Source organism: Tenrec ecaudatus, chromosome X (assembly GCF_050624435.1).
Source record: "Tenrec ecaudatus isolate mTenEca1 chromosome X, mTenEca1.hap1, whole genome shotgun sequence".
Taxonomy (NCBI): domain Eukaryota; kingdom Metazoa; phylum Chordata; class Mammalia; order Afrosoricida; family Tenrecidae; genus Tenrec; species Tenrec ecaudatus.
In genome coordinates this window covers 21016960-21033844 of record NC_134548.1, presented here as the reverse complement: position 1 = coordinate 21033844, position 16885 = coordinate 21016960, and the positions used below count along the sequence as shown (strand labels likewise).

General features: G+C 46.4%; 2 protein-coding genes and 1 pseudogene across 2 annotated transcripts in view; 2 read left to right on the top strand and 1 right to left on the bottom strand.

The window, feature by feature from the left end:
- Nucleotides 1-16885, top strand: part of APOO (apolipoprotein O) — a 168321-nt gene that overhangs the window by 138220 nt on the left and 13216 nt on the right. The window lies entirely within an intron of this gene.
- Nucleotides 1135-1768, bottom strand: LOC142434327 (TLE family member 5 pseudogene; annotated as a pseudogene).
- LOC142433195 (large ribosomal subunit protein eL43-like) lies at nt 2203-16624 on the top strand. Its single transcript, XM_075538300.1, has 2 exons — nt 2203-2247; nt 16279-16624. The coding sequence occupies exons 1-2, from the start codon at nt 2203-2205 to the stop codon at nt 16567-16569; spliced, it is 336 nt and encodes a 111-aa protein (XP_075394415.1). The 3' UTR covers nt 16570-16624.

Here is a 16885-nt window from a genome sequence, read left to right as displayed (position 1 = left end):
TAAAGGACCATGTGAACCCAGCTACCCTGATCCTGAGACCAGAACTAGAAAGTATCCAGCTACCACTGCAAACCACTCTGAAAAGGATCACAAGGAAAAAGGTGGAACCAAACGCAAACTCATCCAAAGGAGTAGTCTTACTGATAAGGTAGAGATTGGGGGAACCCCTTTAAACATCCTTCAGGTCTGGAATGGAGCTCACTTCATGACTCAATTTTCAGCCAATGAACAGGCCCATAAGGTGAATAATAACATCAGGGAGCTATATACTCGGTGGTGGAACAATCAACCATATGAGATCAAAAGGACAGCAGTAGCCCAGGGAGAAAGGTCAGAGGCAGGAAGGATAGTCAAGAAGGATGAATTGAAAGCGTGAACCCAGGGATGAAGTAGAGGGAATGCTATTCCATTAGCAATGAATGCCATGCGTTTAAAACTGTATGCATTTTTGCATGGCAAACCATTTTGCCAAATCACAATAAAACATTTTTTTAGTACCCTCATTTTTATTTGGGAAGGGGGTGGGGAGGGGAAGCCTGGGTCACCCACCCCCACCCTGCTGGTCCCAGCTAAGCTTGCTGTCCCTCTGTCCCCCTCTTCTGATGGGGAAGGAAGAGAGAGGACCAAGTGGGGCATGGAGCACCCAAGAGTAAGGAGAAGCATGGGCAAGAGGAAGGTGGGGGCAGAATTTGGGGTGGGGGAAGACAAGGAGTGCCAGGGTGGGGAGAGGGGAGGGGGCAGCTAGCATCTTATCGCATGCAGTGCCAAGGAGGGTGGCTGTGTTGTGCCCCCCGGAGCGCAGGGTGGTCTGTCAGTTACACGTTTGCAGAACGAGGAAGTGCAGGGGGTGCTGAACTTGAAGGTTTTGCTCCCTTTGGTCCTGGCAGCCTGGGCTGTGATGTGAGCAGGTGGAGGAAGGGGGAGGAGGTCGGAGGTCGGGAGTGGAGTGTGTGTGTGGGGTGGGGGGTCGGGGAGGTGCAAAGCTAGGGGGCAGCCCCAAGAGCAGAGCTAGGGCCCCAGCAGGTGGCTGCCATAAATACTACCGGAGTTGAACCAATCTGGAGCTATACTGTGGCTTGGGCACGAACCTTCCTCTCTCTCCTATCTGTCTCCTCTCTGTCCCTGCCTTCCCTCCATCCCGGCCGGCCGGCCACCCACTAATCAGACTTCTCCCCGTCATCCTCCTGGTGGGTGTCCCCATCGTGCCCATTCTTGTCTTCCTTGGAGAGGTGGGCCTGGGAGCCCAGGGCGGACAGTGAGAGGAGGCCGGTGCCCGCGCTGACCGCTGGCAGTGAGGGCGGCTGCAGCCCCACGGGCAGTGGGGTGAGGGGCAGGGCCAGCGCCTGCAGCTGGGACAGCTGGTGGGCTTGGAGCTGCTGCCGGATGATGGAGTTCAGCTCAGGAGCAGTGACCTGTTTAGCCCTCTCGATGGCTCCCAAGACTTGCTGTTGGTGCTCTTGGGACAGGTAGGGCAGGACCTGGGCACAGATGCCGTTCAGCCTTTTCACAATCTTAGCCTGCTTGTGCATCTCGATGTTCAAGCCATAGGACATCTCGTAGTACATCACGTAGTGACGCTGCATCTCTGACTTCTCGCTGGCCAGCTTGTCACACTCCAGCTTCAGGCTGTGGTACTGGGCCTGCAGCAGCTGAAACTCATCTTTGAATCGGTCGCAGGAATCGGAGGTGGTGAATTTGAGTTGTTGGGGGAGGTGCGAGGAGCCCCAATGCCTGCTTTGTGGAAACATCATGTCAGTCGCAGCGGGATCTGCGCCCCGGCTGTGCGCCCCGGCTTGGGCTGCTCGGGGCGCCGGGCGCCGCGCCTTTGTCCCGGCGCCAATCGGCCGCTCCCCGGCCGCCGCTGCCTCGTTCGCCCCAAAACATTTTTTAAAAGAAAAGAAAACATGGCTTGTTTGGTTCAGGACTGGATTTATTATTTACTGGAAATTATACTTTAGGTTATGGATAATGGTTTCACCTTAATGGGTTACTAAAAGCTGCATTAAAAGAGGTCGTTGTTGTTAGCGGGTGTTGTCAGTTCAGATTCATAGCAACCCTATGTACAACAGAGCAAAACACTGCCCGGTCCTGTGCCAGCCTCCCACTGATTCTTATGTTGATCCCATCATTGGAGCCATTCTGTCAATCCATCTTGTCCAGGGCCTTCCTCTTTTTCGCTGCCCCTCTACTCTACCAAGCACGATGCCTTTTTCCCAGAGACTGGACTCTCCTGACGACAAGTCCAAAGTAGGTTAGATGCAGTCTCACCATCCTGGCTTGTAAGGAACATTCTGGTTGTACTTCTTCCCAGACAGATGTGTTTGTTCTTTTGGCACTCCATGGCACTTTCCATGTTATTCCAGCACCACAATTCAAATGCATGGATTCTTCTTCAGCTTTCCTTATTCAATGTCCAACTTTCACATGCATATGAGACAACTGAAAATACCATGGTTTGCATCAGGTGCACTTTAGTGATCAGAGGAACATCCTTGCTTTTCAGCACTGTAAAGAGATCTTACGCAGCAGAGTTACCCAATACAATAAGTTGTTTGATCTCTTGACGGTTGCTTCCATAAGCATTGATTGTGTATCCAAGCAAGATGACATCTTTCCTCTCTTTAGCATGATGTGTTACCTATTACTCCAATGATGAGGACTTTTGTTCACATTGAGTTGTAATCCATACTCCAGGTTGGTTACTAAAAAATAGCATGCCAGCCAGGACTCTCTGTTTGCAAACGACAGTATTCGACTAAAACTAGGTTAGCTAAAAGAAAATTCATGCAGCTCAGGAATAAGGGCACTTCTATTCAGAAGCAAACCAAAAGGGAAGGAGAGAGAGTGGAACACATCCCGGCCCACCAAGCCCTGAGGACAATAATCTGGCTCAGAGCAGCCAATACACAGAGAGGATCACAGGCCCGGCCCCACCACGAGACATGACATCCCTCACTGACCCATAGCGCTATGAGGGACAGCACTGGGGACACAGTCTGGGAGATGTGCCCGATCCGACCCCACCACTCCGGGGTGAAACACTATTGGGGTGCAGTGGAACAGCAGGGAGATCAAAGCAATGAAGTCCCAGAGGAATGCCAAAGGTGGACTTTGGGGCCAGGGTGTGGCACCCCAGCAGACTCGACTGGAAAACACTCATGAAGGTCAATGGACAGACCTGGAACTATTTGAGGGTGTTTGGGCTGGGTCCAGACCATGCAGCCCCTTCCCCCAGTCTCTCAGAAAGATGGGTGATCTGCTGGACTGTGCAGTCCCTGCCTCCAGCAGTCCAAGGAGCTTCTTTCTCTCTGGGCAGGGTGCGCACAGCCCCTCCCCTGCCCCCCTCCAATCAAGGCCAGAGCTGGACTGTGCAGCTTCTCCCCCCACACCCCAGAAAGCAGCTCTGGGAAGGGCTCAGACTCTGCCGCTGCACACCAGGAAGCCCCCCTTCTCCTTACTGTGCAAGCACCAGCAACTGTCTTCATCTCATTTGCATATTTCCCTGACCCAAATCCTGCAACGATCCCACTGCCCCACCGAAGGGCGATTTCCCTGTTGGGTCTAGGAACCCTCCCAGGAGCTCAGGATGCTCCTGTCCCTCTCTCTGCTCTCCCTTCTCTCCAAGGAGCTCAGGATGCTCCTGTCCCTCTCTCTGCTCTCCCTTCTCTCCAAGGAGCTCAGGATGCTCCTGTCCCTCTCTCTGCTCTCCCTTCTCTCCAAGGAGCTCAGGATGCTCCTGTCCCTCTCTCTGCTCTCCCTTCCCTCCCAGGAGCTCAGGATGCTCCTGTCCCTCTCTCTGCTCTCCCTTCCCTCCCAGGAGCTCAGGATGCTTCTGTCCCTCTCTCTGCTCTCCCTTCTCTCCCAGGAGCTCAGGATGCTCCTGTCCCTCTCTCTGCTCTCCCTTCTCTCCAAGGAGCTCAGGATGCTCCTGTCCCTCTCTCTGCTCTCCCTTCTCTCCCAGGAGCTCAGGATGCTCCTGTCCCTCTCTCTGCTCTCCCTTCTCTCCAAGGAGCTCAGGATGCTCCTGTCCCTCTCTCTGCTCTCCCTTCTCTCCAAGGAGCTCAGGATGCTCCTGTCCCTCTCTCTGCTCTCCCTTCTCTCCAAGGAGCTCCTTCTCTTCCCTATTAAAGCTGCTCTTAACCTCACGTTCTTTGCCTAAATCCTATCTCTGTTCAGTGTCTGTGTTGACCTCTCAGAGGGCTTTTCAGTTTTTGCTGTTGTTTTTTAAATTTATTTTCTTTGCTTTGGTTGTTTTGCTTTTGCTTTACTCTGTTTTTGCGTGTATTATTGTCTCTGCATGTCTGTCTGGACAAGATAGACGGGATGAACAATCCGGAGGAGAGAACAATGGGACCGACGGTTCTGGATATATGTATGGATTGTGGTAAGAACTGTAAGAGCCCCCAATAAAATAAAACTTAAAAAACAAAAAGAAAATTCATAGCTTACTGCCAGGAGTCCTGATATGACAGGAGCCAGGACTTTGTCATTCAGTCTCAAGTACTCATTGGGTAAGAGGTGGTGGGGTGGGGTGGGGTGGGGTGGTGATGTGGTGAACGGGATGACAAAACAATAATTATGGTTTGTCATGGACACCTACTCGTTTTTCAGAACAGCATCTTCCACTTTGGGGAAGTTATTTCCTTCCTGCTGCTTTTAGTTGCCGCTGACTTGGCTCTAACTCATAGTGATATTGTATACATGGGAGCTTCACAAAGTTTGTGGACAACTTCCATTATTGTTTTGTTCAATTTCTCCGCAAACTTTTTTAAGTCCCCTCATATAACAGACTCACCGCCACGGAGTTGATTCCAACTCGTGGCGAATCCATTAGAACAGGGTAGCGCTGCCCCTGTGGGTTCCCGAAACTGGAACTGTGTAAGGGAGTAGAAAGCCTCATCTTTCTCCAGAGGCAACACTCACTGATGATTTCAGTTGGCAGCCCAAAGCATGACAGGTCTTTCTCCTTCCGGAAAGAATGATGAGTCAGCGTTGATGAAATGCCAGTGAGTGATAGAACAGGACCAAACAGTGTCAGGTCTTATGCCAAGCATGACCCAATATGCAGATTCAGGAGAGACCCTGGAGTACTCCGTGAGCTGTCAGCGTGTGGATCTTAGCTAGCAGAACACAATTATAGGAGTAAGATCCCTTCACCTTTTCCAAAGTCGCATCCTTTAATACTCTCCAGCCTTGAACCAGAAAGCTAACCCCTGAGGTTACCTGGTAGGTAAAAAAGAAATTGGTTAAAACAAAACAAAACAACTGAATGCCTATCACCCCTAAGTACTGTGCTCCTTAAAAAAAAAAATCACCTATTTGAGGCTAAATGGTAAATAATGACCTGAAAACAAAGCTGAGCAGGTAAGAGGACCAGGTGATTGGATGACTAGAAATGCAGCCAGCAGGAGGGAAACAGTGAGAATGTTGCGGTGGGTGTTTGAGAATGTTGCGGTGGGTGTTGTGAAGAACGCAACCAACGTCACTGAACTACTTGTGTGGACACGGAACCTAAGCTGCCGTGCAAACCTATACCAAAGACACAATATAATGTTAAAAGAAAAAAAAAAGAGCAAGTAATGAGAGCAGCTCACTCTGCAGGGAAGGGTCTCGTTTACACAAAGGTGTGGACCCCAGGAGGCTGGGAGGACAACCAGAGGCCATTCACCCCACCTCGAAAGGGCAGTAGAAGCCTGCTTCTTCAAAACCAGTCAGCATACGCTTCAGGTCTGCTTTCTGTCAAGCATTGTGTCTGGGGAATTTAAGCACAAATATGGCATGATCTCACACTCCAGGGACATGCAGTTCAATATTACCAATCCCTGTGAGTCAGAATGGACCTCATGGCCATGGGACTTTTTGTTTGTTTGTTATTTTAGAAGGTTGGAAGGAAGGGCTCCAGCACCCTGGAGGAAAAGAAGAGAACCAATCAGAACGGAGGGTAGGATACACAGTTTGTAACCCACTCAGTGTGACCTGCCGCCTACAGGTTGGCCTCCCTCTCCCGCTCCAGGAGCCCCGCCCAAAGACTATACAGTCTCCTGGAGCTTGAAGAGTACCGACAACCATTGTAGGCTTTCTAAGGCATCAGCTCTTCCCATCTGGGAATGGAGGTTACTCAGAGAGAGCATCATAGAACATAATTGCCTATTAGTGTGCAAAGTAGGAGACACCCCCTCTTTTCCCTGTGGCCCCTGGGTACCTGTAATAGATTTTTCAAGTTCAGAACCCAGTTGACCAACCTTAGTGCCATTCATAAACTGGCAATTAAATGTTAACAGGGAACCTGGGCAAATAGATGGCACTTCAAAGAAGGAACTGTCAGGGGGCAAACTCCATGCAAGTAGGCCATTTGGCCTGAGGAATAATGAACATACCCACGTTCTGGCCCTGGTTTGAGTGAATTTTCAGAATAGTCTGTTGGGAAAAAAACCCCGAGAACTCATCCTGGAGGTGAAGTGGCCGAGTGTGTTTCACTGCTTTTGAAGGGATCATGTAGGTAGGGGAAGGGGACAAGAAAGCCAAAAGGTATGTTTGCAGACCCAGACCCCTAGGAGTCAAATAACTGTGATATGTGTTTGGGTTGTTCATTAACCACACGAAGTACACATTTCTACTTCTGAGCTTTCAGGAACATAGACATTCAAACAGCAATGTAAGTAAAGCTGGCCTGGGTGACTGTAAACCAGAAGAACCAGGGATTGAACAGACAACAGAGAATGTGAGTGGTTCTCTAAGCCAAATGTCTCCTCTAATAGCTAAGAAAATCAAAGCTCAAAGAGTGTTAAGTACTTGCCCAAGGTCATGCAGCTAGAAAGGGGTAGAGTCAGAACTGCAACTGCGGCCTCCTCTCTGTCGCGCCATCTCTGCAATGATGGGCCTCTGGTGGCAAAAAGGGTGAGTCTGAAGTTAGATCGGACAACAGGCACGGGATCCAATACAGTCATGTGGCTGGAAGTCAAGCAAAAAAAAAAAAAAAAACCAACCCCAACACACCAAAATGAACAAAACACAACAACAACAAAAAGTCACAATGCTAGCCCGATTGAAAAAGCAACAGAAAACAACAAGTGCTGGAGAGGGTGTGGAGAGACGGGAACTTGTATACACCACTGGTGGGCTTGTCCACGTGTGCAACCATTCTGCAAAGTGATATGGCACTACCTAAAATAACTGGTAATAGAAATCCCATGCCACCCAGCACACAAACAGAGGTATGCTTTCCCATGTGCACTGCAGCACTGTTCACAACAGCAAGAAACTGGAAACGACCCAAATGCCCATCATAGAAGTGGATTAAAAAACTGTGGTACCTGCACACTATGGAATAGTATGCATTTCTGAAAACAGCTATGGACTAGGTCTAGCAGACACAATTCTGCTTTTGTGAATGAGGTTATTGAAAGTTGTGCCCTATCTCCAATCTTCATTGTTTGTGTAAATAGTATCGAATCACTTAAGTTTTTAATCTATATAAGTCAACAAGCTACGTACTTTGGTCTAAGTAGCCATCTTATACCAGTATACTTTCCTCAAAGTTCTAAACATTTTGCATCACTGGCTAACTTAATGATACTATCAATCGAATTACAATATGCCCCATGGGGATGATTTAAAATGTTCCCCAAATTTAAAAAAAGATGAATTTAAAGTGGACCAGTGACAAACATATACAAAGAATAGATATATGAATGGCTTTTGAACTCACACTTAATCATAGCCCTAATCTAAGAACAATTCGTTCTTGTGATATAGCCCTACTCTACTTACCCTCATGAAGAGATCACTGAAGACATGAGTGCTATAGCAAATTGTGGTGAAGGAGGCACATAGTGCCCGGCTATCAGGCAAAATAATATCTGGGATCTTACAGGCTTGTTTTAATACAGGCGACTACCTAAGTGAGGTGTCAGCCAGGGCCACATGGCAAAACACGCACCAGTCTGTGTGATCCAAGAACTGTAAATAATAAAATCCAAATCTAGAGGAGGGAATGGTATTAGAGCTGAAATTCTGAACACCGACTTTGCAGAAGGCGGGTGGCTGACAGTGAAAGCTCGAAATCCATTTGCAGGGTCTCCAGACTCACCTCTGACCTTTGACCAGGGATGTGAGTAGCTTTGCTATCAGACTGATAGCAAGTGATTTATTGCAAGCGTAATTAGGTTAAAATGTAACACCTTATCATCTGATCTCCCTTTTGACCCATTTAATTTTTTTTACAGTTTTCCATATTCTCTGCTTTCTTTTGATTGCATTTTTTCCCACTGTTTCATTTTGTTGTTGTTGTTTTTCCTGTATGTGAAACCCAGGACAGGTGTGAATTATATGCCAATAAAACTGTTTAAAGAACAAACAATGAAACAAAACATCTGGTCCTCTCAAGTCAAGTTTCACCGAGCACACACCTTTCTTTTTATTACAACAGAGAATTGTTACTCTTGAAAGAGTTGCCATTCTCACCAGCTCTTTCTTCCTATGCTTACCTTCTCTGGGTCTTTTGTTGTTTTGTTGCTGTTGCTGTTTGTTTATGTTTCCATTGTCTCCCAAACCCAAGAATAAGAGTGAGAGGCAGAATTCAATAAGTAGGTCAATGTGAAGTCCACAATTGACTTCCGGGGAGGTCTGTACCACTCTAGGAAGCCTCAAGATGCCTTCATAGAACCCAGATTCCTTTATGGAACCATTCCAGAGGCTCTGGGACTTTTTGCACACGGGTGATTCCTCTCTGCCCATCCAGCCAATGAATCTAGTGCATCACAGTATCATCATTCGTTCTGAGCTGAGAGCTGTCCCAACACTTGGAAAATGGTCCACAGCTCTTCATCTATGCTTTCCCTTCATAATCATGATGCACATTCATAATCTGCCAGGGGGAGAGGATTTTCCCATGCAAGCAAGTGAAGGCTCATCCGTTGGCGTGGTACTAAGGGCTGGCAGACTGAGTACACATGCCATCCAAAGATGGCAGAGCTGAGTGTACCGGTGTGGCAGGAAAAGCAGGACCTTGGGAAGTCAGACAAACCAGATACAAATCCTCCCTGTGGTTGTCAGTTACTGGTTGTGAGATTTGGGACCAAGTTCTTGATTCAGTATGTTCATTTGGAAAATGGGATTGTTAGGTTTGCTGGAGTTGGTAATACCTTGGTTCTTTGATTCGCACTATGAATGAATTCACGCCAAAAACCATTTTGTAAACCAAGTGGGTTTTCATGAAGGACAAGACAAGTTTCAGGTTCTATAGTCTCAAAGAGGTTCACAACTGGGCCTGAACAACTATGTTGAAAAGAGCACTCATCCATGCTGAACTACAGGGGGAACTCTAGAACAGGTTCTCAACCTTCCTAATGCCTCCACCCTTTAATACAGTTCCTCATGTTGTGGTGATCCGCCCCCCAACCATAAAATTATTTTCGTTGCTACTTCATCACTGTCATTTTGCTACTGTTATTAATCGGGCGACCCCTGTGAAAGGGTCGTTGGACCCCCCAAAAGGATCGTGACCCACAGGTTGAGAATCACTGCTCTAGAGGCTAAGAGCAGGTGGGCCCAGAGGCTGTGGGCACCCCCGCCCAGTAGGCTCAGGAGAGGGAAACCCTTACACTCCACCTGCCTCTGACCAGGAGCAGGGTAAAAGAGCGTCCCAGAGCCTGCTCCCTGCCTTTATTCTAGCCCACCCCCTGGCTAGGGGAAGGTGTGGCTGGTAGTATTTTTTTACCCCATTGGCTGAGTTAGGCCCACCTGGGTGATGTCATGAGCCTGGCCCTAGGTTGGCCCGCCCAGGTGTACTTCCCACCTGGCTGGAGGCTTGAGTATGAGCATGTTCAATTTGGGGTCTTCATAGGTGTCTAATGAATGCCTGATTTCTTTCCAACCTCCTCTCTGGGGACCTTTGCAGGCATGGGATGACAAACCCCATCCTTAAGTTAGCTGCCTAACAGGATCATCAGCTTTGTCCTCTTCATATGGCAACTGTTAAGTGATGTTGCAAAGCCCTTGGTCTGCATTTAGAATGTTTGCTTCCTTCTACCTGTTAGTACAAGGCTACCACACTATCGGGATTAAGAAGAACGATTGTGAATAGTCCACTGGGGAGAGAGAGAAATTCCTTTCTAAACATGCTTTGACCTGCCCTCCTACAGGATTTTTCTCTTCTTCATTGATCTTTGCCAGGAGTTCTTGCTCACGAATAGTAATTGTGCAAGGATGCTTGCTGTTGTTGGTCAGCCAACGCGGCTTGCCCCGGTGGGCACAGAATCAGGACTCAACACTGAGCCTGGACAATCGGTATTAAAATCTCTATTTCTCTTTGCCTGGAGTTTTCTTTCTTTTTGGTTTTTTTTGGGAGTTCTCTTATCTGCCTGACCAGACATCATGTGAACAAGGTCCAATCCAGAGTACATCACTTAGGATAAATCATTTACAATTCTGTCTCATTTCAGAAATGGACCTGATCCGACAGCTGATTAACAATGAACTATAATCCATACTTGGGAATTTCATTTTTTAAAGGGGCAAGCTTAGAGAAAAGATCAAAGTAGGAGATGATAAAAAGACCATGATTCTGAGCATATTAATTCACACATTAATTTCTCGTTCTTCTTTTACAGATATTTTATACTCTCCTAGAGAGGGGGAGATTATGCACTGATCATGTTTAGAATTTGGTCAGAATGTCAGACAGAAAAATTTCCCAAAGCAAGTTCCTTCTAGTACTTAGTTGCTGAAATCACTATAGAACTGTGATTGCTAAGGACTCTTTATCATTACTAATTTCAGGGATCCTCAAAAAGATCATGGAAAAAATTTGTATTATGAAGACACTACGCATGGATTTCACAATGTTCTCTCACCCAAAAAATGTGTAATAACTTGTTATAACTATAACATATCTGAACAGAGCTTATCTTGAGGAATAAATATATTTTATCTTTTAATTCCATTATTCAGCAACTTTGAAAACCTATTGTATATAGGAATGAAACACAATTTACAATTTTATATTTCCCTTATTCAGCTTTAAGAATGTTCCGAATATATCGAAAACTATAAGCCAACATGTGTGTGGTAGTTAATTTTATGTGCCAATTTGGATAGGCTATGGTTCCCAGTGGTCTAGCCAAACGGTAGACTAGTTGATGATGTGCCACAAAGAAATTTAATGTTGTGCAATCACCTCCCATAATGTAAACTAATTAGTATATTAGATCAATCCATTGAAAGGAGTATTTCTTAGTGTATGATCTGCCTCCTAATTGTAAATGGATATTTTGACAGAACTCTGGCTCTCTCTTTACTCTTTTGTTACCTGATCATTGGATCTTGGGGCCCAAGCCAGTAGAAATCACTAGCCTGCCACCTAATCTATGAGTTTTGAATGTGGCAGCCCATGCAATCAAGTGAGTAAATCTCTCTATATAGATATGACCTATACTTATCAGCTCTGTTTCTCTGGAGAACCCAAAGGAAGTCAAATGTCTAAGAATTCAAATGAGTCACGTGGATGAGCCATTGCAGAATCAAATTTTTGAAAAGAATCACGAGGAAAGATGTTAAAGTGAGACTAACCACTGGTTGCTCTTCAGGAAAAAACAAGGCAAGCCAGAGAATAATATGTAATGATGTCTGGAAAGCACTGCAAGAAAAGAATTGCTAACCTAGAATTTTATATCTAGTGGATGGGCCCTTCAAAAATGAAAGCAAAAGCGAGACATTTCAGATAAATAATAGCCAAGAGGATCCATCACTCGTAAGCCTGCACTACAAGAAATGCTAACGGAGGTTCTTCAGCCTGGAGGTCAGCGATACTAGATAGAAATCAATCTACACAAAGGATTAAAGAGCGCCAGAGATGATAACTGTGTGGGAAAATATAGAGATATTCTTGTTTTTAATGTCTTTCAAAGATACTGTATATACTCATGCATAAGCCGAGTTTTTCAGCACATTTAAAAAAAAACATTTTATTAGGGGCTCATACAACTCTTATCACAATCCATACATATACATACATCAATTGTATAAAGCACATCCGTACATTCTTTGCCCTCATCATTTTCAAAGCATTTGCTCTCCACTTAAGCCCTTTGCATCAGGTCCTCTTTTTTCCCCCTCCCTCCCCACTGCCCCCTCCCTCATGAGCCCTTGATAATTTATAGATTGTTATTTTGTCATATCTTGCCCTATCCGGAGTCTCCCTCCCCCCCCCCCTTCTCTGCCATCCATCTCCCAGGAAGGAGGTCTCTTGTGGATCCTTGTAATCAGTTCCCCCTTTGCAACCCACTCAACCTCCACTCTCCCACCATCGCCCATCACACCCCTGGTCCTGAAGGTATCATCCACACTGGATTCCCTGTGCCTCCAGTTCAAATATACACCAGTGTACAACCTCTGCCCTATCTAGTCCTGCATGGTAGAATTCGGATCATGGTAGTTGGGGGGAGGAAGCATCCAGGATCTGGGGGAAAACTGTGTTCTTCATCGGTACTACATCACACCCTGACTGACCCATCTCCTCTCCTAAACCCCTCTATGAGGGGATCTCCAGTGGCTGATAAATGGGCTTTGGGTCTCCACTCTGCACTTCCCCCTTCATTCACTATGGTATATATATATATATATTTTTTTCTTTTTTGCATGATGCCTTGTACCTGGTCCCTTTGGCACCTAGTGATCGCACAGGCTGGTGTGCTTCCTCCATGTGGGCTTTGTTGCTTCTGAGCTAGATGGCTGCTTGTTCACCTTCAAGCCTTTAAGACCCCGGACACTATCTCTTTCGTTAGCCGGGCACCATCAGCTTTCTTCACCACATTTACTTGTTCACCCACTTTGACTTCAGCAGTTGTGTCGGGAGAGTGAGCATCATAGAGTACCAATTTAATAAACGAAAGTATTCATGCATTGAGGGAGTGCTTGAGTAGAGGCCCAAGGTCCTTCCGCCACCTTAATATTAAACCTATAAATGTAGATAATTAGATCTATTTCCCCATCCTCATATATATGTTTGCATGTACACGTCTTTATCTAGATCTCCATAAATGCCCCTTGACTCCCAGTTCCTTCCTCCATCTCCCTTGACTTTCCTTCTGCCCCACTATCATGCTCCGTCCCTACATAGGTTACAGCTATACCTCTTCTCTACGCAACCTTACCCTTGATCATTCCCCACCAGGCCTGCCACTCCCCCCTCACTACCATTTTGGGTCCCATGTTGTTCCTTTGTCCCTGTGTTTGTTAACACCACTTCCTTACCCCCCCCACCTCCCCCCACTCCAAGTCCCCCCGGAACTGTCAGTCCCATTGTTTTTCCTCCAGATAGTTCATCCAGCCTGTCCTATTCAGACAGACCTGTGGAGACACTAACATGCACGAAAACAAGACAGAGGAAAACAAAGCAACAGTATACAACCAGACAACAAAACAACAAAAACAAACCACTGACAAAGAACAAAACAAAACACATCACGAAATAAAAGCTTGTAGTTCATTCAAGGATCGTTTGCTGGCCCTTAGGAGTGTTTTCCAGTTCAGTCTGTTGGGGCACCACGCCCTGGCCCCAAAGTCCACTTTCAGCATTCCCTGGGGACCTTGCCACTCCATTCCCTTGCTGTTCCGCTGCACTCCCCCAGTGCTTTGCATCGGTGTGGGATCAGGTCAGGTGCAATTCCCACTCTGTGTCTCCGGTGCTGTCCCCTGTATCGCCCTTAGTCCCTGAGGGGCATCATGTCTCATAGTGGGGCCAGCCATGTTGTTCTCTCTGTGGACTGGCTGCTCTACTCAGGAACATCATCCTCACAGCCTGGTGGGCCAGGCTGTGTTCCACTCTCACCTCCTCCCCCTTCATCTGCTCCCGTGTGCTCTGATCAGATATGTCCATCTCCCGGAGCTGCAGAATCAATGTCGTCCTTTGAAACAAATTCTTCTCAGGGGAGGGGCAGGAATCCACTTAATTTTTGGTGCTGGGGCCAGCCTCCCAGACCTCTCCACTGGTTCCCTACTCCACGCCGGGTTATTGCATTCACACCTTGCGGCACTGGGTTGAAGTCTTTCAGCACATTTTTAATGCAGTTTTTGTGGTAAAATTAGTTGCCTCGGTGGATATTCGGGTTGGCTTACACTCGAATATATACGGTAATTGACTATTGAAAGGGAAAATAATAATAATGGATTATGAGCTTCATAACATTCGTAGATGTAACATTATGACCAGAGTAGAACAAAGAATGGCATGGGAGCAGACTGTTTAAGCTTTTTACACTGTGTGTGAAGTAGTGTAATATTTCAAAGTAGATGGTGATTAGTTGAGAAGGCATAGTATAAAGCTTAGAGACGTGGTTCTTGACCTGTGGGTCCTGACCCCTTTCGGGGTTGAACGACCCTTTCTCAGCGCTTGCCTGATTCATGACAGTTATGAAGTAGTAACAAAAATAATTTTATGGTTGGGTGGGGGTCACCACAACCTGAGGAACTGTATGAAAGGGTCGTGGTATTAGGATGGTTGAGAACCACTGGCTTAAAGCAACCACTAAAAAACAAAAGCAACGAGGTATAGATACTAAGCCGATGCTATTGTTTTATTAGGTGCCTTCAAGTGGGTTCCTGACTCATAGAGACTCCAGGTCATACATGTCTCAGTTCTGCTAAGCCATTCTTGCTGTGTGTGAGCCCATGGCTGCAGCCACTCCTTGATGGTCTTTCTCAATGGCTTTCTACTTTGTCAAGCATGATGCCCTTTTTCAGGACCTGGACTCTCCTGATAACATGTCCAAAGTCCACAAGACAAAGTCTCCTCGTCCTCATTTCTGAGGAATATTCTGGCTCTGTACTTCTCTGAAGACAGATTTGTTTGTTTAGCAAAATTCATTGCCAACACCATAATTCAAATACATCCGTTCTTCTGTGGGTTTCCTAATTCATCGTCCAACTTTCACAGGCAGATGAGGCACCTGGAGCACCCTCATGGCATAGTAGTTACGTGTTGGGCTGTAATAGACAAGGTCAGCTGTTGCAAACCACCAGCTGCTCCCTGGGAGAAAGATGGACTTTCTATTCCCATGAATAAGGAAGAGCTGGGAAACTCACAGAGGCAGATCTACCCTGCCTTGGAGAGTCCTATAAGTAGACATTGACTCGATGACAGTGTGTTCACATTTTTGAGAGGAGGCAAATGAAACGTCCATGGTTTAGTCAGATGCAACTGAGGAGTCCTTTAAGTGACATCCTTGCTTTTCAACACCTTAAAGAGGTCTTGTGCAGCAATGCAATGCTTGAATCGATAAGCCAATAGAGGAGAGAAAATGTATTGATAAAAAACAAGCCAAGAAATCTGGCCCCAATTCTACTCAACCTATTTAAGAGTATAGAAAAGAATGGAAAACTCCTCTCTCTCTCTCTCTCTCTCTCTCTCTCTCTCTCTCTCTCTCTCTCTCTCTCTCTCTCTCTCTCTCTCTCTCTCTCTCTCCTTTTTTAAAAATTCCCCACTCTTTCAACCTCTGCCGCTGGTGCCACTTCCGGGAAAGCAAGGAAGTGGGAGAGGAGTCCACGCCGTTTGTCACCCAAGTCCCCCAGCCACGCCTCCCTAAAGACTCTAAGTTCGCCTGCTCCACGCTCGCCTGCACTCCCGCTCTGCTCTGAGCTGGACCAGAGTTGCACACAGACCAATGGCTGCATCCATGTAATATCGCCCAGAGGCTAGAACTGGAGAGGCTCGGCAGTGTTTCATGGGGCCCAGGCTGGTGTGTCTCCACTAATCCAAGGGGAGTTTCAGACCAGTGCAGTCGGCAGAGACACTGATACTGCTGCCAAAGTTACTGGTGCAGGTGCTGCAACTGTAGAGGGGCTGGTTCTGGGCTGGTGTTGGAACCGTCTTTGGCAGTCTCATCATTGGTTATGCCAGAAACCCTTCCCTGAAGCAGCGGCTATTCTCAGAGGCTCTCCTGGGATTTGCCTTTTCAGAAGCTGTGGGTCTCTCTTGTCTGATGGTCGCTTTCTTGATTTTGTTTGCCAGGTAACAGAAATGAGTGGCTAGAGATATTGGCATTCATATTAATTATGGAATGGATACAATTCTATCTAACTGTGACTCCGAAAACTGTAGTGTTGGTGTCATAAAAATGTACGTTCTTCCCAAAGCCATTTCATTAAAGATGATTAACTTAAAAAAAAAGGAAAAGTCTTGAATTCATTTTATGAAGCAAACATAATTCTGATACCCAAACCAGGCAGAGAAATCACTAAAGATATAAAAATTATAGATCAGGCTCTCTGGCTCGGGACTAGTTTGCGGCTAAATTGGCCAAACGCACCAAGAAGGTCGGGATCGTGGGCAAATATGGGACCCGTTACGGCGCCTCCCTCAGGAAAATGGTGAAGAAAATTGGAATCAGCCAACATGCCAAGTACACTTGCTCCTTCTGCGGCAAAACCAAGATGAAGAGACGCGCCCTGGGCATCTGGCGTTGTGGTTCCTGCATGAAGACAGTCGCCGGTGGGGCCTGGACCTACAATACCACCTCTGCTGTCACAGTAAAGTCTGCCATCAGAAGACTGAAGGAATTGAAAGACCAGTAGAAGCTCCACTATCTGAAACCTCTCTGGCCTGTAATAAATGGGTTAATTTATGTAAAAAAAATTATAGATCAGTATTCCTCATGAATACAGGTGCAAAAAATTTCAAGAAAACCCTATCTTATAGAATCTAGCAATATGACCAAAGAATAATACATCATGATCTAGTGAAATTCATATTTGGTATTCAAGGTTGGTTCAACATGGGAAAATCAATCAGTGTAATCTCTTTCACATAAATAAAGGAAAGAAGAACCACATGTGCCAACTAATTGATGCAGAAAGGCAATTGACATAATTCATCACATGGTCCATATAA

Bases quoted from the DNA above. Each gene is read 5' to 3' on its own strand.
- LOC142433195 (XM_075538300.1), top strand. From the start codon at position 2,203: ATGCCTTTTTCCCAGAGACTGGACTCTCCTGACGACAAGTCCAAA. The intron at 2,248-16,278 runs GTAGGTTAGATG...GCTCGGGACTAG, and splicing joins CTCCTGACGACAAGTCCAAA to TTTGCGGCTAAATTGGCCAA.